This window comes from Hyperoodon ampullatus (genome assembly GCF_949752795.1).
Source record: "Hyperoodon ampullatus genome assembly, chromosome: 1".
In the NCBI taxonomy this organism is placed as follows: Eukaryota; Metazoa; Chordata; class Mammalia; order Artiodactyla; family Ziphiidae; genus Hyperoodon; species Hyperoodon ampullatus.
The window spans coordinates 189413336-189439641 of NC_136914.1; the positions used below are offsets into that span (position 1 = coordinate 189413336).

Genomic DNA, 26306 nt, shown 5'->3' on the forward strand with positions numbered 1-26306 from the left:
CTAAAAGGTAGAAGGGTTTATATTATCAGAAATGTTAAGATAAGGAATGGTTTATATCTAAAGGAAAATGAACTTACTTCCAACCTAGAGAAAGGAGGAGGAAGATTAGGGACAACTTTGTGGAGAAGTATATTTGATCTATTCCTTGAAGGACCCATACATTTATTTAAAAAATGCCTATCATAGCTAAAAATATTTTTAGTAATTATCTTTGGAATTTGTCTAATTAATCTATGGTGAATCCTTTTTAAATCCCTCAAAGTCAACAGAATCTTTATATTCTGATGTAAGATTTGATATTTGGAAAAAGCTAAACATCATATCTTTTGCCAAGTCTTGTCAGAAAGTCAGGTGATTTACCTGCATAACTCTGTTCTTGGTTGAAAACAAGGTATACATTTGAGTTAAGGCACCAATTTTCTAGTATGACTTACAAATGGAGCCATGAAACAATTTCAGGGCAGTAGTTTAAAAATCATTTTGAACACTGGAAGCCTTGATGGATTAAGTTTATAGTTTCTGAAGGTGATTAGTCTGAAGAATGGCCCCCATTTGGCCGTATGCCCTTATATATTTGTTTAAAAATCACTCTTAGTATAGTTGGTATTTTGATGTAGTGAAAGAACTGATGTCTGAACATGAAAGATGCCATGTACATTTTTCTTCAGATTGCATACCATGCTATAAATATCTAAAGTTTAAACATTATGGAAACAAAGAAAGCAATGTAAAATGGAAGTTCTTCCAAGGCAGATCTGTGAAAAGTATGTGTTGGTACCAGGAGATATACAGGTTCCTAAGAACTCTTGGTAATTCTGGGCCACACAGTTTAATACTAAATATTAGTTTATGTGTCCTGCTCATTGAGCTATGTGCTGGGTCACACTGGACCTCTATGAAGGGGGGCTATATCAAAACATTCTTCTAGTTTGGAATACGGGAACTAAAGAGAACATACAAGGCCTCTGACAAAAAGCACTCTTAACAGTCATGGCTTTTCCCTTCTTGTTTGTCCCCAGAGCTCCTCAGCTACTCTGTTCACCCATCCTTTGAGCCCAGGGTTTCTTCCGGGTAGGGTCAGCATGTCCTAGCTCTACTAGGTCAGCATTAAAAGAGTAATAGATTTTTTTAAGAGCTCCCATATCTTATACCTTTTAACAGAGTGTACTAAGCTTAGTTTGGCCTGATACAAATGAAAAACTCCAACACTTCAAGTCTCTTTATTTAGACCAGTGATTCTTAAAGTGGGGTCCCCAGAGCAGCAGCAGCATCATCACCTGAGAATTTGTTAGAAATGTAAATTCTCTAGCCCCACCCAGAAATACTGAAGCAGAACTGGGGAGGGGAGGTGGTGATGCCCATCTACCTGACTTAAGTAGCCATGGGTCTAGGTGGTTTTGACGTATGCCAAAGTGTGAAGACCACTGGTTTAGATTTTATCAGCAGCAGCAGTAAAGAAACTCTCACTATCGGATAAGCTGCATGGACTTTTATGAACTTTACAACTTATTCTAATAGCCTATTATCAGCCACTTGATAACTACATTTAACATACATACAATTACACATGTAATCGACATCTAAGTTGTCCTTGACAGAATGCATGTTAAAAAGTCATGGCTTGGGGCTTCCCTGGTGGCACAGTGGTTAAGAATCCACCTGCTAATGCAGGGGACATGGGTTTGATCCCACATGCCATGGAGCAACTAAGCCACTGCGCCACAACCACTGAGCCTGCGCTCTAGAGCCCATGAGCCACAACTACTGAGCCTGTGTGCCACAACTACTGAAGCCCACGTGCCTAGAGCCCATGCTCCACAACAAGAGAAGCCACCACAATGAGAAGCCTGTGCACCGCAACGAAGAGTAGCCCCCGCTTGCCACAACTAGAGAAAGCCTGCAGGCAGCAGTGAAGACCCAATGCAGCCAAAAAAAAAAAAAAAAAAAAAAGTCATGGCTTTCTTAGTAAAGAGATGGTATGAGAAGGAGACAAATGAACCTAAGGAACTTGTTTTTAGTTTTCTGAAATGATGCCATCCTCAACTCCCCTCCACCCCTGCCCCACCTCAAATAAAAGAATCAGGGGGAAAAAATTACTATCAAGTAATACACTTTATCATTTGCAGATATAGGTTATCATACATCTTGAATGAATAGCTATGTCCAAGCCTGTTTTAAAGAACTATTAAAACACTTGAAGGTAAATGGATGCTTTGTCTGATTTGTAGCTAAACCCTCACACTCATTTCAGATCTATTCATTGAACTATGATACCCAAGATTCATAACACAATTTTTTGTTGAAACATGAAGATTCATAATCTCCTCAAAAGGCATACGTAGAATAAAATGATTCTCTGCTTAAGAGTTAAGACTTAGGCTCTGCAGCAGTACAGTTCATAGACATGTAATGCAATCTATATATGTAATTTTAATTTTTCTAAGTAACCACATAAAAAAAGTAAAATAAAATGAGTGATATTAATGTTAAATATATATTTTATTTAATCCAATGTACTAAACATATCACTTCAACATGAAAATATAAAAAATTAGTGAGATATTTTTACATTTTTATACTTAGTCCTCAAAATCTTGCATGTATTTTACAAGTATAGTACATCTCAGTTAGAATGCTAAATTTTAACTGAAAATACTTTTAATTTAGATTTAATAAATTTTATCATTGCAAAAGTAGATTCCATACTCAAGTTGTTCCAAATATACTAAAAAGTTTTCCAAAAGCCTAAGTGAATATGTTTTTATATTAAAATTAATAAAAGTAATGAAATTAAAAGTTCAGTTTCTCAATCACACTAGCCACCTTTCAAGTCCTCGACAGGCTACAAGTTGCTAGTAGCTACAATATGGGGCAGAGACGCTCTGGAGCTGTGAGGGACCAACCTGGGTAAGAATTCAGGCTTTGCCGGTTACCGGCTGCTTAGCAAATTACCTAGCCCTCTCCAAGCTTCAATTGTATCGCCTGTTAAATAGGGGAAAGACCCACATTCCACATGTTTCAACTTCCGCCAGCAAAAATAGCAGCAGAATAGAAACTACAGTTTGTTTTCTCCTTCATAATAGAGGTGGTGAAATCATTTCATCAATTTATAATAATCAGAACCAATCTAAATGCCTACAGTATAAGAATGGTTAAATACTTTTAACTCATCCGCTGTAGCCCTAAAATTCAATTAACTGTTATTAATATCGGTTAATATAATTAAGAAAAAGGTATCATTATGAATAGCTCGACTGCTGAGTGCGTGCACAAAGGTAAACTTATAAGGACCAGACACCTATCGACAGCGGCTGCCTGAAGCAACAGGATGGGGGCGGGGATGGAGCTAGCACACGCCTTCAGTTTGTATTTCTGGGCAGTTATTGTCCAAAAATGCTTTTCTAAAAAGGAGCTATTACTTTTGTATTTTAATGAGAATAATCCCAAATCTGCTTTGAAACGACTACACTTTCCCCTCACTGTCTGCACTGTGATTTTAAATATAGCATAAAGGTACTCTAATAAGGAGAAACTGCTATACGGAAATACTTTTTTCAGAACGCAGAACACGCCCCTTAATCTTTCAGTTAGCGGTTTCCCGCCAGGCAAAACCGCCCTTGACGTCATGGGAGGCGGCCTCTCCTAGTTACCATGGTGAAGTCTACGCGGCCATCTTTACTGTGGTCAACCCGCACCAAGCTTTTTCCTAGCGCGGGTGGTGGCGCGCCGTGGAAATGTCTGCAGAATAAGAGATGAGAAACGAATCAAAGCCTCAGTGAAGGACCAGGGGCAGAACGCCTTAATTTAGTTAGTGGAACGTAGAGGTGCAGATGCCGCGGATTAGCGGAACGATTCAAGCAGAGTAGTGCAGTTTCTGCCCGGATTTTGAAAGCCGCTTCCGTTGAGCGGCGGAAGTGTGAGTCGCAAGAGGACGACTCTGAGAAGAATTCGCTCTTCGCTCTCCGCTCTCTGCTGTCCGCTGTGTGTGCACAACCGGAGTCATGTCGAGTTTGACGGTGAGAGACCCGGCAATGGATAGATCACTGCGTTCCGTGTTCGTGGGGAACATTCCGTATGAGGCAACTGAGGAGCAGTTGAAGGACATTTTCTCCGAGGTTGGTTCCGTTGTGAGTTTCCGGCTGGTATACGATAGAGAGACGGGAAAACCTAAGGGTTATGGCTTCTGCGAGTACCAAGACCAGGAGACGGCGCTTAGTGCCATGCGGAACCTTAACGGGCGGGAGTTCAGCGGGAGAGCGCTTCGGGTGGACAATGCTGCCAGTGAAAAGAACAAGGAGGAGTTAAAGAGCCTAGGGCCTGCAGCGCCCATCATTGACTCACCCTATGGGGACCCCATCGATCCAGAAGATGCCCCTGAGTCAATTACCAGAGCAGTCGCTAGTCTCCCCCCGGAGCAGATGTTTGAGCTGATGAAGCAGATGAAGCTCTGTGTCCAAAACAGTCACCAGGAAGCTCGAAATATGTTACTTCAAAACCCACAGCTGGCTTATGCACTGTTGCAGGCGCAAGTAGTGATGAGAATCATGGACCCAGAGATTGCTCTGAAAATTCTGCATCGCAAAATACATGTCACACCACTCATCCCAGGCAAATCTCAATCCGTTTCTGCCCCTGGCCCTGGCCTTTGCCCAGGACCTAATGTTCTGCTGAACCAGCAGAATCCTCCAGCCCCTCAGCCTCAGCATTTGGCCAGAAGACCTGTGAAAGACATCCCTCCTCTGATGCAGACCCCGATCCAGGGTGGAATTCCAGCCCCGGGCCCAATTCCAGCTGCAGTTGCTGGCCCTGGCCCTGGCCCTGGTCCCTTAACTCCTGGTGGAGCAATGCAGCCCCAAGTTGGAATGCCAGGGGTTGGTCCGGTGCCCTTAGAGCGGGGACAGGTGCAGATATCAGATCCTAGAGCACCTATGTCTCGTGGACCCATGACTGCTGGTGGCTTACCTCCTCGAGGACTTTTAGGGGATGCTCCAAATGACCCACGTGGAGGAACTTTGCTTTCAGTCACTGGAGAAGTAGAGCCCAGAGGCTATCTTGGCCCACCACATCAGGGTCCTCCAATGCACCATGCGTCTGGTCATGACAGCCGGGGCCCTTCCTCACATGACATGAGGGGAGGGCCATTAGCAGATCCCAGACTGCTCATTGGAGAACCCAGAGGACCCATGATAGATCAAAGGGGTCTACCTATGGATGGTAGAGGTAGCAGAGATTCTCGAGGGATGGAGACTCGAGCCATGGAAACTGAGGTCTTAGAGACACGAGTAATGGAGAGAAGAGGAATGGAAACCTGTGCGATGGAAGCCAGAGGGATGGAAGCAAGAGGCATGGATGCAAGAGGAATGGAGATGAGGGGCCCTGGCCCCAGTTCAAGAGGCCCTATGACTGGGGGAATTCAGGGTGCTGGTCCTATTAATATGGGGGCAGGTGGTCCTCAGGGACCCAGACAGGTCCCAAGCATTTCAGGGGTGGGAAATCCTGGAGCTGGCATGCAGGGGGCAGGTATGCAAGGAGCTGGCATGCAGGGGGCAGGTATGCAAGGAGCAGGCATGCAGGGGGCAGGTATGCAAGGAGCAGGCATGCAGGGGGCAGGTATGCAAGGAGCAGGCATGCAGGCGGCAGGTATGCAAGGAGCAGGCATGCAGGCGGCAGGTATGCAAGGAGCAGGCATGCAGGCGGCAGGTATGCAAGGAGCAGGCATGCAGGGGGCAGGTATGCAAGGAGCAGGCATGCAGGGGGCAGGTATGCAAGGAGCAGGCATGCAGGGGGCGAGTATCCAAGGGACAGGCATGCAGGGGGCAAGCATGCAAGGGACAGCCATGCAAGGGGCAGCCATGCAAGGGGCAGGCAAGCAAGGTGGAGGCCAGCCTAGCAGTTTTAGTCCTGGGCAGAGCCAGGTAACCCCACAGGATCAAGAAAAGGCAGCTTTGATCATGCAGGTTCTTCAGCTGACTGCAGATCAGATTGCCATGCTGCCTCCTGAGCAAAGGCAGAGTATCCTGATTTTGAAGGAACAAATCCAGAAATCTACTGGAGCTTCTTGAAAGGTTTTGGAAAATACTTGGCAGTAGGCCCACAAAGGTTTTCTGTAGCATAGAGAATGGGTGGGTGCAGAAAGCTGACTTCGTAGCCCCACACTTGAATGATTAGGAGTTCCCTCCTCTCAGAACCTAATTTCATTTCTTGTAGTCTTAGTTTTTATTTTTAATTGTGGGGTAGGGGGAGGGGGGAGGTGGGTCTATTCACTTGAATTCACTGTAAGTAATACAAAAATAACTCTGAACATGATTATATTATACCAAATAAGATTACAAAGGATATGCAGCATTGTTAAAAGGGTCTACAAGGTGTTAAGTACATTTTTAAAATACTGAGCAAAACAATGTGAAAACTGCACCTAAAGACTAAAAGATGACCTGTTAAAATGGTAATGTACTAAGATAGTTTAACATGTTTTGTTGTATAAGAAAAAGACGTTTACCTCAAAATTACAAGATAATAGTTTTTGGTAAGCCATTTAAAACAGAATCCTATTTCAGGGGCAACAGAATGCTGAATTAGGTTAAGTATTGTACTGTTTTGGAATTACTTCAGAATGTTAGAGCTAAACAGATAATTCTCAACTTGTGGTATTGGAATTGTTTTTTTTTCTGAAGCTATGCTACCTGAAAAATCAAGGAATGCATCTGATGTGATATTTCATTTATCCTATCTTTCAAGCAATATTTTAGCCTGGCCTTGAGCATGACAATTTTGCTGAGACAGTTCTAGGTCAACGAGGTTACTTAAATCTGCTCTGATGAGACTCTCTCTCTCAGTACCTTCCTATTTCTCAATAGTCTTTAAGCCCTAAATCTGAATAATTCTCTCACATCCTTCCCCAAAATCTGTGTAGGGACCAGTTGATCTGCATGAATTATATATAGCATTGGACTTTTCATAAATAATGGAAGGTTTCATGTAGTAAAGCTCTCAGTTTTCTGGTAACTAGCTTCCATTACACAGATCTGTCTGGTCAACCAGAATCAGGAGTTAAAAATCTTAGTCTCAGCAACATTTAAAATGCCTTTTAATTTTCTTATTTCAAAATCTGCTTATCTGTCACCATCTTAGCAGAATAATTGAAGCCCAGGTAGGTAAAGATATTCTTGTAGCCTGAAATCTGCTAAATTGGTTATTACTTTCCTTTTACAAGTAATAAAGCCATTTAATCCTAATGTACATGCCCATGAGACATATTTAAAAATCAGTAGGAAGGTGGGGCTTACCACAGTAACTTTAGAGCTACTACTTAATTTGTCTTTAAGCCTTGAGGATGTGGAGACAAACATTTGTGTGACAGAACAAGTAGTAATAACAGAAGTATAAACACCTAAATAACCAGGTGATCTTACTCAGGAGAAGAAAAGCCAATACCTAATTACAGAGGAAAAAATTACTTAATACAAGGAGAGAGCGGAGGCTTAGAAATTGAAATATTTTCCTGTTGCAAGGTTTTTACATCTTAAATGGATAATTCACTCTTTTTATAAAGTTTACCTCCCTATGATGTTTCCTGCTACCTATTTTACTCCTGTTTTATTGTTCATACTGTTAACTTCCCCATGTTTTCTATATGCTTCCCCTTATTGGAGAGGATAACTCTCCTTTACATGTGTAGTAGTTCTGGTTAATACTAATCCAGAGTTGGCTTGATTACTTTGAAACTGTAGTTGCTTTATCTCAAAGCTTTCACTGAAAGGCTCTAACTGAAAACTATTAAATGTTATGCTCTTTGTTGTAGTAAAAGCTCTGCATTGTTTAATGCAGACTAAATAAAAAGAATGTACAATGAAGGCTGAGTTTAGTATCTGATGTTTATTTATTTATTTATTTTTGCGGTACGCGGGCCTCTCACCGTTGTGGTCTCTCCCGTTGCGGAGCACAGGCTCCGGACGCGCAGGCTCAGCGGCCATGGCTCACGGGCCCAGCCACTCTGCGGCATGTGGGATCTTCCCGGACCGGGGCACGAACCCATGTCCCCTGCATCGGCAGGCGGACTCTCAACCACTGTGCCACCAGGGAAGCCCCATGATGTTTAATTTTAATAAATGTGTTATTCAAAAGTTATCTATTGAGAGTTCCATGGGGCCTGAATACTTTTTCTTTCAAATGAAAAAGGCAAATCTAAAGAAATTACAGGACTGAATGGAAATACCTTTTCAAAGATTCATTATCTATGAAGTTCCACAATTGAAATACCTATATATTATATATGCCAATCATGTTTTTCTATAGTAGGTATCAGTAGCAACATCTTGGTTACTCAGCTGTTAGGCTTCCTTTTGTTTGTATTCCCCACTGAGAACGCCTCTGTATCCCAGGAACACCTTATAGGTACTGTATCTTCATTACTGTTATATTGCAATGCACTATTTTACTTTTACTCTCTACCCCCCCACTCCCACTTTTAATAGACTGAATATGGACTGTCCTACTCATTTCTATATTTGCCATAGCAAAAATTGCAGGTGAGAAGGAAGGACAAAACATTTTATCAGAGTTTTAGTGGAAAAAAAAAATCCCATTAAGAGCACATAAATTTCCCTACAAAGGATTTAAATTCCACACAGAACAAATGAGCTATAACAACTATTTGCATTAGAAAATAAATTAGAAACAGATAATACAAGCAATCTCCTATACTCTGATAAACTGAATAAAATCGGTTCTCTCCTCATTTCCAATCCACGCATGGTCTGACCGTTCCAGTACTGATGTATACAAGCAGTGCATGTCTGCTACAATCAGAATCGTGTTTTACTACGTAATTGTTGGTTATAATCCTGGCATCCTGCATTTTCCCAAATATGGATAGACTAAAATGAAAGCAAATTGATTCATAATAACAATAGTTGAAGACAGTGGGGTGAAACACTGATTTGCAAATGCCTCTTTATGGCTTATTCCTCTTGGCCAGTGCATGTTTTTTGGAAATAAACCATCAGCTTTAATCAGTGCCTGCTCATAGCCCTTTCCCTCTTACATTACTGATTAATATCAAAATACATTTTAATGGTGGTGGTATCCCAAGACTAATGATTTGGGACCATTTGATAAGATAGAAGCCAATGTGAATCTCAGGTGAAGGTAGGCTAATCCAAGTAAGATCGTGTATGACTTTTCAACTCCTCAGAATTCTAAAAGTAGAAAGCATTTAAAAAAAGAAGAAGAAGAAGAACCTTAATATAATCACAGCTTCCAAAGCTTCTTGCTTTTCCATGCTGTGATGGGACATTAGCTAAGCACACAGAACCTGATCTCCTATGGTGTGTCAGGCCATTCTCTTAGGGCTGATTAGGTCTAAGGATAATTACGTGCAACAACCCACTGTGGCAGATAAACTGAATTACCCGTTACATCTCACAGTCTTCTCACAAAAGAATACTCAGCCTCTCAGTGCTTTACGCTGCCAGCTAATCGCCAGACAGATTTCTGCTTGGAGCTTGCTTTTCTCATCAGTCTTGTCAAGAATGCTCTAGGGTCAAGACAATTCATTTTAAGGAAATGAATATATTCAAACTAATAATTATTAATAATATTGTTAAATATTATTGATAGTGTGACTATTACATGATATTGGTATCTAAATGCTAATATATTTCATATGTATATGTATATTTCAGATCTTAACCAGATCTTTTAATATTTTCATTTGCTTCTGTCACCTTAAAACAAAAGTTTTACCCCCATGGTTGAAAATATCAGCTTCACAGATATTCATATTACAAATTACCTTTCTCATGAGATGTTAATGGACATGTTCCCTCTAGATATTTTTGTACCACAATATAAAGCTTATGCTAGTAAAGGACATGTAGTGTATCAAAAGTGACTTTCGGGTAGCACTGTCAAAAATAATAAACCTGGTGCTTATTAAATGCTGTACATAAAAATACCAAACTATTGGGCTCCCCTGGTGGCGCAGTGGTTGAGAGTCCGCCTGCCGATGCAGGCGACACGGGTTCGTGCCCTGGTCCGGGAAGATCCCACATGCCACGGAGCAGCTGGGCCCGTGAGCCATGGCCGCTGAGCCTGCGCGTCCGGAGCCTGTGCTCCGCAATGGGAGAGGCCACAACAGTGAGAGGCCCGCGTACCGCAAAAAAAAAAAGAAAATGGCATCAAAACTGTATGCTGTAATCTGGGCCTTTAAACTTGGTCTTTGAACCTGATCATAATTAAGGGTACAAATTAACCAAATCAACATTTGTAAATTAAACAAATAATGTTTTTTTGCCCTTAAAGGAAAGTTTACATTGGGTTTATTGACTGAACTCTAAACGTTTCTAGCAAACAACAATTTAAATTCAAATCAAGGCCTTTCAAGAAGTGACATCAAAGCATCATTGTGAAGCTGTGAAGATGACCTTGGAACATATGACTCTGAATCTCTCCTTTTCACATGTGTTCAGACTACTTGTATTCTAGTAATCTGGCACTTTGTTTGCCTAGAGGGAAGACAAAATTTGCTTAACTAGAATGCTTTGTGAGTTGGAAGTGAAATGATTTATAGGATCTTTGATTGGTGGGGATTTTGTTGTCATTGTTTTCAGATAAACAGGTTTTAGCAATTCCTCCCTAGTTAGTGCCTCTGCTGGGAGGTGCAAACTAGGCAAACTAGTTGAGCCTTGAACAACAATGACCTTGGTTTAAAATGGCCCAAAGCTGCCCCTCCTGAGGAATTAGAGCTGGATTATCCTGGGGGGAAAAGAGGCTTTTCTGCATCTCTTGTCCATTGTCCTTTTTGCCTAGGATGATTCATAAAGAGAAGGAAGATAGATGAGCTGGCCACTGACCCAGCCAGGGTCAGCCAAGGCAGGATTGTGAAAACTCACCTCCTGTGATCACTGTGATGAAGTTGAGCAAATTATCAGGGCTGGAAAATGGTGTTTCAACACAAATTCACTCTTCAAAAAGAGAAGAAGGAATTGGGGGGTGGGGGGTGGAGGTTTAACATTTTTTTTTCACTGAAGCCCTGCCAGAAATGCAGACCTACTTGACATGAAAGATGGTGGCTGCCGCCCCCAGCAAGCAGTGCCCTCTCCAGCTTATCTTCAGTCCCTCAGTGTGTCTTTTGGGTCTTACCTGCCATACCACTAAAGGCTTTTTTGTTTTGTTTTAATAAGAAAAGGAAGAAAAATTCACTTACATTGATATAGACCTGGAATATAATTGTTTAAAATATTTTTACTCTAATACGCATTTTTATTTACACAGTGATCAAATATTTTGAAGTGATGAAATGAGCCTGTAATAGTGGAATTTCAGGCTTCAGCCACAAGACTGAGGTAGGGGAGATATTTGTTTTTGAGGGAGGAAGGTGGTAGCAAGGGCCTTTCAAAGACTCCAGAACTAACACAGATGTCAGTTATAAGTTCCACGCCCTCTTCTGGAAGGTTGAGTCATGGTTAATACATAAAAAGCTTCTATCAAGGAGCTACCTAATGCCAGGCACTTGACATACATCATCTCCAAGCTGACTAAAATCTGGAGGCAGTAGGAAGAAATATGTTTAGAGAAGTTATCTAGTTTGCCCTCAGTCACATACCTTGTAGGAGGTTGAAGCACCAGTGAATCTAAGTCTGTGCAACTCTCAAGCTCTACTCTTCCCCATCACATCATTCTGCTTTAAGAAGGAGGTAGTGAGGAGACAGAACAGCTTTCACACTAGGGACTGATGTGAAGAATGTCAGGCATCGTTTCTACTAAGTGACGAAGTTTATCACAGTCTAGAAAAAGTGATTTTTAGGCAATAGTGAAAGATTTATAAAATCAATCTTTTGTCCTTATTTTTTCTTCCTCCCAAGAATCAAGTACTAAACCTGGGCTTTGGTAGAATAGAGAGGAAAAAATGAAATACAAAATTAGAATGAAAACATATTATATGGAATTATAATAAATCATTTACAAGAAATATATAAAAAAGATTATCTTCTGGAGAGTTCTAGTCAACATCTACTTTAAACAATACTGAGATTTATTTTTCCTGTCATCTTTTTTAAAAAAATTAATAATATACAGTTTACATACCATAAAATTTACCCATTTAAAGCATTCGATGCAATGTTTTTTAGTATATTCATAGAGTTGCGCAACCATTATGACAACCTAAATATAGAACATATTCATCACCTCAAAAAGAAACCTTGAACTCATTAGCCTCACTTCTTACTCTCACTCATCTCTCCATTCAGCCCTAGGCAACCACTGATCTGCTTTCTATCTCCAAAAAAATAGTGCTGCTATCAACATTTATTTGCAAGTTATTGTGTGCCCATTTGTTTAATTTCCCTTGGGTATATACCTAGAATTGCTCCATCATATGATAACTCTATGTTAATGCTTAGAGGAACTGTCAGACTATTTTCCAAAGTGGCTGCACTGCTTTATATCCCCACCCGCAACAAATGAGTGTTCCAGTTTCTCCACATCTTTGTCAATACTTGTTAATTTATTTTTATTATAGCCATGCGAGTGTGTGTGAAGTGGAACCTCCCTATAGTTTTGATTTGCATCTCCTTGATGGCTAATGATGTGCTTGTTAGCTATTTGTGTATCTTCTTTGGAGAAATGCCTATTCCATGTAATCTATTTACTATAAGTAAAATGTATAAATAAAATGTTTTATGATTTCAGCATTTCTACTGTAGGTAACAGATCGTCAGATGACAATTTCTAAATCAGGAAGAAAATTAGTTCTTTCGTGATTTAAGAAGTGACCTGAAATAGGAGGAGTCAAGTTACAGTAGTAGAAGTGACAGTTTTCAGTTATGTTCCTATATCCTTTTGGAAAATGTAGGTAAGAATTATTATGGCTTATATCTCTTGGTGGGGTTTAGGACACGTGAGCCCCAAAGATGTCACCTTGGCATACTGAATGCTTTAAGCTGAAGGAGTATGAAAAAATGGCAGAAGCAGGAATGTCACTTTGACCTTCGCCTTCTCCCCATAAAACCCTCCTGTGAGAGGTGCCTCCCTATACCCTGAGGAAAGGGGCATCCTTATCTCTGAAGACAAAGAGGTGCTGAGAAGAACAAACAGGCCTTGCTAAGTTCCCCCCAGTTTGCACTTGACTCATACCCTTCTGACCCATCATATTTCTACAGGACTGCCCACTCTTCATCAAACTATACAGGTCTGTTTCTTTGGGTCTTCATTTCCTTATGAAGAGTCCTGTGTTACGTAAAACATGTATTAAATCAATTCAGTTATGTTTTTCTCCTGTTAATCTTGGTCAGCTTAATTTTCAGACCCAGCTAGGGACCCTAAGAGGGCTGAGGAAAACTTTGTCCTCCCCTCCAAGGTGAAGACATTAGTTGACTCTGAAGGGAACAGAGGGTGTTTTTCCAGGGAGGCAATGCAGTATTGTAACAGAGAGCATGGTCTCTCCCTGTGTTTAAATTCTGTCTCCAGCAATACTACCTATGTGACCCATTTCTCTTTCTCACTTTCTGTCCACTGAGCTAACTACCTCCTAGCATGGTTGAGAGAATTGTTTAGTAGCGCCATGCCTACTCTTGATATGTGCTAGATATTGGTATTATCCCTAAAAAAATAAAACTGGGGACACAGAAGCCATAAGAGCAACATGAAAACATGACCCAGCTCTGTTTATTGCTCAGTACACCCTGAAAAAAAAAAAAAAAAAGAGAGGAATAGAGCATGGGAGGAATTAGCTCGGCTATGAGGACCTCCACTTCAGGAGAAAAAAGAAAGAACTCCCAAGAAAAGTCTATTGCCAGAGAAGGAGGCATTTTAAACCAGAGTGATCTGTTCTGTGATTTGGATGAAAAGACTGTAAGATCAGGACAGGGAAAGAAAAATATCACCTCTCTCCTTACCACATTCTTTATATTTCCTTATATAGTAAAGCCATATTTTGTACAAGAAGAAATCTAATACAACTTTACAAAGGTGAAGGCAATCTTATGTTGAAAAACCTTCTAACAGCTGACTCTGTTTGACCCAAGAGGTTTCAAGCTCCTGAAATCTTGTTTTAGACAAACCAATAGAAATGGAATCATGGTTTTATCTCGTGTGAGTTTTATGGCTTATATGTTTCTATTTCCTGTAATTTTATCCAGTACAATACAGGAAAGATTTTAGAAAATGTGTTTCTCTTAATCTAAAGCAAACTTTAACAATGCAATAAAAAAAAGTTTGAGAAAATATTTGCACTATAGTGTTATATTTAGGGTACATGTATCTTAACTGTTTGTTTTGTAAAGCTCAGCCCTTTCTTCATGCTTTCAAAGATGATACACATTATGCTATAATATCATTTAAAGCTTTCAGCATAAATGCACCAAATGATTATGATTTAATCAATCCCCATTTAGTATTCTGTGCTTTATATATATCAAGTGTTCCTCAGCCTGACTTAAGAAAATGATCCTACAGAATTATAGACATGTATTGGAAAAAGCTTTTACAAAATACGGCCAGCTTAAGTAAAGAGTGTTAACGTATACAAATCCTATAAATATGCTTATTTTGCCAAAATTGGAAACTACCACAATACTGAATTACATTGAAATTCAAAGTTACAGATCTTTTTTTAGTGGCATGCGACTTGTATTTAGGAACTCATAATGAGTATCTTCTTTAATGTTCACTTGGCATTAATTTAGCAAATACATTTTGGTTTCAATAAGCAAATTTATGTCAAAGTATTCAGCATGTTTTGAAGCATACTTACTTATGACTACCATATTTCTTCTCAAAATTTTACTTAAAAAAAGCAAGAGCAAAATGGGTAAATTTCCAGTTTATGAACTTGTTACAATATCATTAAATCTAATATTCTACGTCAATGCTTGCAATACGGCAGCCACTAGCTACATGTGGCTACTGAAAACTTAAATTGTGTTTAATGAGACTGAGAAAGCAAATCTGAAATTATTCAAATTTAATTAATTAATTGATTAGTTTTCACATGTGGCTAACAGCTAGCATATTGGGTAGCACAAATTTAGAGGACGTGAGTTACTTTATGGCTAGATATCATTCTGGGTAATGGTTCAAAAATCACAGATAGATCACCTGACTGGGTATTTCCACCAGTAATCTGCAGTGTTAACAGCATCATTAAAACTGCTAGTCAATAATTAGTGCCCACGCACTTAGATCAATAAATACACCACCTCTTGTGCCATAGATTCTCACACAATATGTAGTATTCAGAAGACAAGAAGTAAAAGTATACATAGTTCATTGAATTCACTTATTCTTTCAGTGAGTATTTATCTAATGCTCCCCACGTGTCAGGCAATGCAGAATCAACACAATAGAAAAGAACACTGATCCCACTGATCTTACATTTATTCAGCATCTATTTCATCCCAGGTACTCTGAGCATATGCTTTGCCCTGAGGGAGGTTAGTCTAGAGGGGAGAGCCCCCGAAATAGACAGAAGTACAGGGGACTACAGCACTGCAATATGATAGCAGCACAATTAGAAGAATCTGAATCCATAAGCAGTCAGGGAAGTTTTCTTGCAGCAGAACTGAGTTTTGAAGACTGACAGGGGTTAGTGAGGAACCATTCTGGGCAGAGGACTGTCTGAGCCAAGGTGCTGCAATGAACTAGGCTGGTGCTATCAGAGGACTGACTATACAGCTTGTTTCAGTGAGGAGGAAAATGTGAGGAGCAGCATGAGATAAGGCAGGGTCTAGATCCCCAGTGAGTCAGAGATAAGCTAAAGAGTTTGATCTTTGTGCTGAAAGGTATAGGGTGAAACTCAAGGATTTTAGGAAGGAAAATGAAAAGTTCAGATTGACATTTGAGAAAGGTCTCTCTGAAAGAGATCAATCATGAAACAAATCAAAGGAATCCAGGTGGAAAATACTTTAGTGGCTGGAAGTAACTTGCCAGCAAGCTCTTTATGGGATTTTTTAAAAAATGGCTTTGTTTTTACGAGAGTGAGACATTTAGCAACATTAGCCATCATGAACCCAGTCAAAAGCCATTAAGAAAGAGAGAGTAAATAAATAGGTTGCTTCTTAGGCACTATGCTTGTAAAACAAGTCCTTTTGCAGAGACTGCTGGCTTGGAACTGCATGTAAAGTGTAGTTATTGACTTAACAATATAGATTTTATATAATATTTCAGCAGATATATAGCAATAAGAGAAGAAAGACACTGCAGGAATAAAAAACAATAGCTGAAAGTGAGGGAGGAATAAGATCTAAATGTCAGAAACCTTAACTTCACCACTGGATTCTCAATATCTAGAGTAATACCTGGCATGATACCATGTGTTCAATAAATATTTATTAATATTCATAAATATCAATAAATGAATACATCATAAAATTCATTCAGAAGAATTAGGAGATCAATAATTCACCGCAGTAGTCCCATGAGTTTATATGAGTACATTACATCCCAAAGGCAATGACGGTTGTTCACGCTGAGGCCCCTGTTGCTACTTGTGCAAAGTCCCCACTTTTCTTATGCAAAGTCACCTCTTCCTATAAAACAATGCAATCTAAATAACTAACCCCTTATCACTTGAGGAGAAGATAAGCCATGCACAATCAGGCTCTATCTAGAGGAGTGATTCTCACATCAGACACAAACTTCCAGAATCTCCTGGAAGTTTCTGAAAAACACAATTCCTGGTTCCCATTCCTAAGGATTCAGATTCAAGTACACCTAGGGTGGTGTTTGTATGGGCAGGCCACTCAAGAGGGCTGTTCTCTTGCTCTCTGTGTACCTCCTGCCTCACCAGTGCCTGCTTCACCTACACCCTAAGCAAAGGACTGCCCTTCCTATGTACTTGCCCCAGGTCCCACCTGGTGATTGTTCTTAACAAAGGGGCGGTGAGGGGTGTGCCCCTCTGCTGTTTTCCCTGGTAACTAATGAGCCCATCCGCCGCCAATTCCCCTATAACTGGTAACCTCCTCTTCTCCCAGGGAGTGAAGACTGCCACCATGTCCTGCCCGCTATCAGCTGCACACAGTGGGGTGTTGCTCCAGGACCTTGCTTCAGACAGTGTAAGCTGCCCGCTCTGTTAAACTATTGATGTCTCTGTCGCTGACTCCAGGCTCTTTCTTTCGTCTTGAAGCTGGGCAAGCACAGGCCTTGTAGGCCTGCGGGGTGCAAGCCCAACAGTGGTGATGGTGGTGGTAGTGATATGTGCTAAAGATTTTTATTTAAAAAAATCCTAATCCCAGCCATGTTTGGACATTACAAATATGTAAATGTCCAAATGTATTCTTTTTTAAATTTTTTTTTCAATTTTATTTTATTTTTATACAGCAGGTTCTTATTAGTTATCTGTTTTATACATATTAATGTATATATGTCAATCCCAATCTCCCAATTCATCCTGTCCAACTGTATTCTATTCCCTCACATAGAAGGTAAAATTTGCATATAAACTACTTGCTTTGGTCAGAAGCTTCCCAGATCCTCCCTATCAATGGCTTCCCTTGCTGGATGCTTGCAGAGAGCCTCAGAATGTAGAGTAGCTTTGTGAAGCTAGCTGCATAGGTTTTGCCCTTTACATTTGTTAATGATTGTTTTTAAGCTAAGCTTTGAGATCATGCTGAGAAAGCAAGACCTCTTTCTCCCTGAATCCACTCAGCTCTTCATTTTCTAATTAATGTCTTATCAAACTGTTATGACTAAACGTGTTAACAGTGAGAACACAAGACCTCTCCCTGATCTTTAATCCTCTCCTTTTTCTCCTTTACTCATCTCAAGGGGAAGAACAAAACCTACATAGTCCAGGTCAGATGCTTCAAGATTTGAAAAAAAAAAAAAAAAAAAATCTTATCAAAGAGGTTGACCATGAAACAGAAATATGGGATCTTCTGTGTCCCTTTCTCACCTAGGATTTTGCCCAATTTCCTCTCCTTCCATTTGGCAACTCAGGGCTTTATTAAAGTTGCATTGAACAGGCACACGGATATTGAGGTTATTTTTCCAGGCTATCCCCAAAAGCTAGTGCCTCTCTGAGCACAAATAGATGATGAGATCCTGGGATCTGCCCCAGTGACTGGCATTATCTTTGGACATTGTGGCAACTGAGTCTAACGAAAGCCAAGGTGTGGACTACTGGCAGCAGAGAGAAGTACAGTTACTGCCATATGAGTCTGTGCTGCTTCCTCAGAATCACTGGTGAAAGTATTTATTAAGGTGCAAAATTCTCACAGCTCTGTTGTGGCAGACTTGTCCCAGTCCAGACCAGATGTTCCTAAAAACCCACTATACCCTTCTTAAAAAAAAAAAACCAAAAAAACCCCCCCAAAACCCAAACCTTTACACACTGCATTTATAAAGAAGTGACAGCAGAATCATGCATTCTGTCTCAGAGCTGTTCCATTTTAAAATCCAAAAAATGCATTGAGGGTTTTAACCAACAGGAATGCTGGCAAATATGCATCAAATAAATGTACAAGAATGTTCGCAACAATCCAGCAACCCAGATATGTATGACAGTAGGGTGGATACGCTTGTAACAGGGAAGAGCTAAATTGGACTCCACGTTGGACCTGTTTCTTTGCCTTTAACCTTTGCTTTTTGTTGCTTTTGTTACTATAGTCATATATAATGGCCTGCCTCAGGGAATCCTGCTCACCTGTGAATGGCTGCAAGAAAAAAGAAACCACACATCCCCTCGCGGAGACTGGTCATTCCAGATGTTTTGCAAGACTGCAGGCCCTTTTACTTTACTTCCTCACCACAGCTCCCTCTCTATTCTGCCTTTTTTTTTTTTTTTTTTTTTTTTTCCCGGTACGCGGGCCTCTCACTGTCGCGGCCTCTCCTGTTGCGGAGCACAGGCTCCGGACGCGCAGGCTCAGCGGCCATGGCTCACGGACCCAGCCGCTCCGAGGCATGTGGGATCCTCCCGGACCGGGGCACGAACCCGTGTCCCCTGAATCGGCAGGCGGACTCTCAACCACTGCGCCACCAGGGAAGCCCTATTCTGCCTTTTTACTTTACTTCCTCAGCACCTCCCCCTCTCTGATGCTATAAAAGAAACTGGCATCCAGACCCAGATAAGATGGTTTTTCGGAGACACTAGTCGCCATCTTCTTGGTCTGCCGGCTTTCCGAATAAAGTCCTATTCCTTGCCTCAGCACCTCATCTCCGATTCATTGCCCTGTCATGTGGCGAGCAGAGTGAGCTTGGACTCGGTAACACATGGCGGTGCATTCATTCAATGCAATACTAGACAGCAATAGAAATGAGAAATACAACCACAGGCAACAATATGCATGCCAGGAACATGATCTTGATCCAAAGAAGCCAGGCATAAAAAAACTCAGATTGTATAATTCCATTCCAAAAATAGGACAAAGTGGTAAACAACAAGGTCCTACTGTATAGCACAGGGGACTATTAATATATTCAATATCCTGTGATAAACCATAATGGAAAAGAATATGAAAAAGAATGTATATTATTTATATATATATATATATATAACTGAATCACTTTGCTGTATGGCAGAAACTAACACAACATTGTAAACCAACTGTACTTCAATAAAAAAACCAAACCAAAACAAAATAGGACAAAGCAATCCATGGAATAAGAAGTCAAGATAATGGCTACTTCTGAGAAGAAAGGAAGAGATAATTATTGGGAGAGGGCACATAGAGGGCTTTGGGGGTTTAAAATGGTGGGAGTTACACAGGTGTATTCACTTGGTGATATTTAATTGAGCTGCACACGGGATTTGTGTGCTTTTCTTCATGCTATATTTTAATAAAAACTTTAAAATTCCTCTGAGGCTCATCTATTTCGGGATGATCATTTAATTACATTAGCTTTGAATCAAAGCCAAGAGATAAGAAAAAGAAAATATTCAACTTAGATCAATGAGACACCTGCTACCTGCTATTACTTTAAAATGGATGTTGTCACACAGATCTCCTCAGCCAGTGGTTTCTGACTCATTTGTGACCATAGGAAACAGCACAACAGTGTTAGTTAGGCAGGGGAAAAAAAAATTGGGTACTTAAAATTATAAATTCATCAAATTTCTGTTTTGGCAGATGACACCTTTATAAAGGGAAATGGCATTAGAATCCTCTTCAGAATGAAAGAGTCCGGTTGAGAGTTTCCTCACCTTCTTTGCTTCTCTTGCCTGCTTTTTGACCATTCTCTGCTTAGGTAAACAGTAGAGGGAAAATGTTGAATTGAAGTAGATTTTTCTTTTCTTTTAGTTCATTAGTAACTTTTTGCGACTTTGAGTAACAATGTAATGGCTTAAATGAGGCTCTACAGTGCTCTTAAATTTTAGACGCAGGGTTGTTTGGTTTCTTTGGTCTGACCTAGTGCTTTCCAACAGAACTTTCTGCAATGATGGAAATGTTCCTCTATGATGATTATGGTAGCCACTAGCCACTAGGCTACTTAGCACTTGAAACGTGGCTAGTGCGACTGTGGAAATTAAGTTTTCCTTTAACACAATTTTAATTAATTTAAATATAAATTCAAATAGCCATGTGTGCCCAGTTGCTACTTGATTGGCCCATGCATGCTTTGACCATCTGATCCCACATTCTCTCATATCATAAGGTCCATGATGCTTTCTGAAATGATGAAGTGATGCTGAAATGACTGGAGCCAAACAAGGATTAACTGGAAAGATTTCAGAGAAGGCAAAAAAGGTAACTGCAGTTTACTGGCTTGCACAGTTACCAGAAGGAAATGGATTTCTCTGGAAAACTGGTCAAAGAACTATAGAATCTCAAAATTTTTAGGAGTTAATGGGTCATCAGGAAAAGCAACTTTAAAAATTTTAAATGTATCCTGTTAAAAACAACAGGCCCAAAGTGCATTCATTTATGTTAAACCACATCACCAAATTGAGACTTTGAGTTTCAGCTCTCCCAGCAATGGGAACCAGCCAAGCAGGAATCGAGTAAGGTAATCTGCCATCCTTACCTGCCATCCCCTAAAGGAGAGCAACCTTGCAATAACCAACTCTTTTTTTTTTTTTTTTGCTTTTTTGCTTTTCTTTTTTCTTTGTGTAACTTCCCTTCTGACTATAAAAGTCTTTTATTTTATACAGCTCTGTTCAATGGAATGCTGCCCTATCCGAATCAACTTTTGCTCAAGTAAACTTTAAAAATTTTTCATATGCCTCAGTTTATCTTCTGACAATCCAAATTAGCAAACTTTAAACATATGTATAGAGGAAACAGAAGGTGAGGGCTAAAGCAATAGAGTAGCAGACCAGAAAAACTCTGACTTTGATTGGAACTGAGCTGAACCCTGTACACACCCGTTCCCCCACCACCACCCCAAGTACAAAGGCCCCTCCATGCTCCCTGCCTCTAGTTGATAGAAAAGCTGGTCTCCCAGGCCCCCCAGGCCTCCCTGAGTCCCAAAAGAGCAGGCTCAAGCAGCTAATGATTAGGACAATAGACTCACAGACCCAGCATCTGATGCACAGTCCTGAGTTGTTTTATAGCTATTGTAACTCTCACCAAAAGGAAAAAGCTAACTGCATGATGACCAGACTGCCCCCATGACATAAACGGCTCCATCTTGAGCAATACTGAATCTATGGCTATGCCTTAAGAGAATGCAATTAACGCTACTGTTCATAATAATCTATATCTTTGTGGTCATGAAAATAATTGTAGCTTGTTCTGCCCATATATGTAAATGGGCAAGTACAACTGTCAGCAAAGAGATGCTACAGACTCATGTAGATATCTTCCACTCTAAGAATATGGCACCCTATGTCAGCATGAAGTTACAGAAGACGGACATTTGCCCACGATCCGATGGAAATGGAATGATGTTCTGACGTGGGAATTTGTAAGAAGCTTCTGGCAGGAAAAAGCTCTTTGCAGGAAAGAGCTCTCTGCATGAGGCCCATTTTGTCTTGTCACTAACCTTAAACCAGACACCTTCATGCTCTACTCATCTCCGGCCCTAGCACAACTTTCACATCTTTTGATCACACAATACTTTGCCTAACATGTTGGTTCTTTCCATAGATCAAAGAAGTAGAAATAAAGAAGTCATTAACAGATGACCAGATCTCTTCCCTAGCTACCTCTTCGATAATCTCGCGAATAAACTGTGAGAACAAGATAACATCTAAAGAAAAATCACAAGAAGTCGACAAGCCTGCACACAAGTCTGCACACAGTGGGAGATGACTCTGACCCCCTACCTCAATGATTAACTGAGATTACCTCCATGTTTCTCTTTAAAAACTTTCATAGCCAAGCAGAATCTTCAGAGGTGGTTTTGGGGGTACGCTGAGTCCACTAACTCCCCAGATTGCTGGCATTCTGATTAAAGCCACCTTTCCTTTCTACCAACATTTGTGAGTATTGATTTTGTAAGCAGCAAGCAGGGGACCCGATTCCCTAACAGGATTTGGTAAATAACTGGCATCAGCATGCTGGTTATCCTTTGACCTCAACTTAATATATACTTCTAAGTAAGTTGTAATGTCCTCGCCTAGAGACTGTGGCACACAGAGGGACAGCCCAGTAGTTCAGATACACTGGAAGATAACTTTTTCTTATTTTTTGGACCTGACAGTGTTTGAATCTTTCCCTTGATGGATTACATCTTGACCTGAGCAAAACTGCAATTTTACTTCATTTTATTTGTTATTTGTAGGAATTAGTCTTTCTCAACAAGGTCAGCAGGACATGACTCCATAACTCATTTTACTTATTTCTGCTCTGCCAGTATACATACCGTAGTGTACCAACTCATAAGTGTCTTTTGGTCATCTCCCAAATAGTTTAGAACCCAGTGGACTTAATAGAACAGTGACCTTTTAAACCCCTTTTATGATTACTGGGGCAGTGGTATGATTCACAGGCTATCTAATAGTAAGATTGATGTCCCAACTATGTCTGAAGGCTTACAGCTATAAAGTGACCTGAAGAATTTCTTGTAAAAACTTTTCCTCACTGAAAACTACTCTGTCTTCCTCTCATAAAGCAGAAATATACTAGTCTCTTCATTTTAAGACACTGAATTATTTGCTTCACTCATACGAAAACTGAAATAAACTAGTGTCAACTCTGGATTAAATATCCTACTTCTTCAAGTCTAAGATCTCCCTGCCACCTTTTAAATTCACATATTACCATTTATATCCTAGGATATATCTTAGTATCAATATGCAAAAGAAACTTGCCAGCCTCCAAGTAGAGAAGCCAGTTTTGACAGAATTACTATTGCCCAACCGGTTAATCAGATTTTAGCTAAGCTAGAATGTAACTGGTTCATCCACACTGTCTCTTCAATTTAATTACTTATATTGGTAGTAGTACATTTAGTTAAATTTCAACATACATTTGGATCCTAATCATCTTTTAAAATGTCTTCAAGAAGATTACACAGCTTAGAAGTGTTGAGATGTAAACTTAGTCCTTATTCAAAAGACTGCTTGTCACTCACCAGGCAGTGGAATTAAAGGCAGGAGAAACTGCCACATTTCTCAGAAGGTATCATCAAATCTTCAAATTTAAAAGAGGTAGGTATACTGACTTATACATCCTGATGGACCCTCAATCAGATGCCAAACATCTGTCAAAAACTTCCAGCTCACTTTTAAGAAAGGCTGTTTAAATTCTAGTATTGCATTATTTAAGGGAACAAATGACATTAAAAATTGAATTTAAAAAGAAAAGAACATAATCTCCTGGTATTCTCTGATGTACGTCTATATTCTAGTCAACACTTAAAGCACCAAAAGGTCAACAGCATAGTCCAAGTTATAAAAATCAGCATACTATAGGGATGCTATAACTAGTTGCTTATGGCCCAAAACATATTAAAATCACTTGTAGTGTTAAAAACATCTATTTTCAAATTTTGATCATGATAATACAGATGAAAGTGATTTGCGATTGGATAAATATATGCGGATTTCTACTGCTAATGGACCATATATACTGGAAAACCCTACATTCACACATGCATTTTTTAAAAATCCTTCAAAAACAGAGTGAGATCACAAGATGAGAAAAGAAATCAAAAGAGGTCAAAAACAGAACTGTAAGTCATATCACATTATTCCTTAGATGTAAACACACCAGTAGCTTCCAATATCATTCAGTATAAAATAAAAAGACTTAATAGTGGTCATCCTTCCCAATCTTGCCCTTCCTGAAACACCTCAGCACCACAACCACCATACCCATCTTTCTAACTTTATCGCCAACCAATTTCCTCTTTGTTCTTTAAATAGCTCCCATCTCAGGAATTAGCACTAGTATCCATTCACCCAGATATCCACCTAAGAATTCCCTCATTTTCACTGACTGATGACCAAAGGTCATCTTATGATACTGGCCTTTTCTGACCACTCTTTATAAAATATTATTATCTTCTTCACTTTGCTGTATTTATTTATTTTAATAGCACATTTTACCACCTTATATATTTAGTTTTTAATTTGTTGATATTCCAACAAATGTGAGCAAGGGTAATACCAACAAGATGTGAGCTAGGTGGAGTACAGACTCTTGTTTAGGGCCTGGCATCAGGCAAATTCTCAACACACATTTATTAAACAAAGGAATGAATACAGAGTGGTAAACATGAAATGGTCTTGGGTTGCTCTGGTTGTTTTCTGTGATACAAGAACCAATACAAGTCTTGGGTTTCAATGGCACCATGGTGATGAGAGACAAAGCCTTGGGTCTGTGCTACGTGGAAGGTGCAAATGAGATTCTTGCATAAATCCTGTACCTACTAATAAAGTTATACCTCAGTGTAAAGATGAGGTAGAATAATCCACCAGCCTGTGAAGGGGGTCAACAAAGTAACTGACTGATTAGGTCTTGACTCAGGATATGGAATAAAGAAAGAAGAGTGGGCTTCCCTGGTGGCGTAGTTGTTGAGAATCCGCCTGCCAATGCAGGGGACACGGGTTTAAGCCCTGGGCCAGGAAGATCCCACATGCCATGGAGCAGCTAAGCCCGTGTGCCACAACTACTGAGCCTGCACTCTAGAGCCCACGAGCCACAACTACTGAGCCCACATGCCACAACTACTGAAGCCCAAGCACTCTAGAGCCCACGAGCCGCAACTACTGAGCCCACGTGCTGCAACTACTGAAGCCCACGTGCCTACAGCCTGTGCTCCACAATGAGAAGCCACAGCAATGAGAAGCCTGTGCACTGCAATGAAGAGTAACCCCAACTCACTGCAACTAGAGAAAGCCCGCTTGCAAGCAATGAAGACCCACTGCAGGCAAAAATAAAAAAATAAAAATACATAAATTTAAGAAAGAAGAGAAAACCTTCTTAAGAAACTGTAACTAAGCACTGTCCTCTAATTGGTCAGCTGTTTTAATGTTTATTACCTGTGTGATGCAGAAAACCTTGAGGCAAGATATCTCAGGTAAGTAGTGGACTAGGCTACACAAACAAATTCTCTCTTCAGAAAGGCATGTAAAATCCAGGTCAATTGTGATTTCACAGATTAAGTTCAGCCAAATGTGATCTCTCACGAAGGAGAGTCAGAAAATCAAATAATAATTAGATACCAAGGACTTCAGCTATTGAACTTATAAGACACGGATTTTAAAATAACAATGTTTATAATGTTTACAGAAATAAAAGAAGTAACTCAAAGCTTGGTGAAAATATATAATATAAAAAATATAAAATATAAAAAACTGCCAAAGAGATTTGAAGAAATATCAAAAAATTCTAGAAATAAAAAGTACAATAATTAAAAGTATAAACTGAATGGATAGTTTAAAAAGCAGTTTAAATATGAGAGAGAACTTAGGAGACATGTAAGATTAGAGTGAGAAGGTCTAAAATACATTAAACTAGTGTTCCGAGAAGACAGCACTGAGAGACTAAAGAGAGAACTCACTCTAATTGCTAAAGGCTAAGAATATCCAGAACTGGTAAGACAGGAATAACAAAAATTTTTCAAAGGGGATCAATATAAGGAAATCCACACATAAAAATATATATCTTAGTGAGAATCCAAGAAAACAGACAGTTTTAAAGTAGCCACAAGGAAAAAGTTACAACAGTATACTAGGTTAAATATTCCCTCCCCCCGCCCCCCCCCAATATTCATGTCCTTCCTGGAACCTCAGAATGTGACCTTTTTTTGGAAATAGGATGTTTGCAGCCACAATTAGTTAAGATGATAGCATACTATAGTAGGGTAGGCCCTAAATTCAATTTTACTGATGTCCTTATAAATGAGAAGAGAAAGAAACAGAAACATAAAAAGGGCAGATGGCCATGAGACTGTGGAGGCAAAGACTGGAATGATGGGTT

At 39.9% G+C, this 26306-nt stretch overlaps 2 protein-coding genes across 15 annotated transcripts in view; one reads left to right on the forward strand and one right to left on the reverse strand.

The window, feature by feature from the left end:
• Positions 1 to 26306, reverse strand: part of PRKG1 (protein kinase cGMP-dependent 1) — a gene marked incomplete at both ends in the record, with an annotated part of 1229056 nt that overhangs the window by 504990 nt on the left and 697760 nt on the right. The window lies entirely within an intron of this gene.
• On the forward strand, positions 4002 to 6062 carry CSTF2T (cleavage stimulation factor subunit 2 tau variant; the record flags this gene model as incomplete). 13 transcript variants are annotated; one of them, XM_079703486.1, is made up of 2 exons in its annotated part: positions 4002 to 5790; positions 5866 to 6062. In XM_079703486.1, 2 exons carry the CDS (start codon positions 4002 to 4004, stop codon positions 6060 to 6062), a joined length of 1986 nt encoding a protein of 661 aa, XP_079559612.1. The 13 variants fall into 13 exon arrangements, with proteins under 13 accessions (XP_079559612.1, XP_079559613.1, XP_079559614.1 ...); XM_079703487.1 differs by having other exon boundaries at positions 4002 to 5760; positions 5851 to 6062; XM_079703488.1 differs by having other exon boundaries at positions 4002 to 5730; positions 5851 to 6062.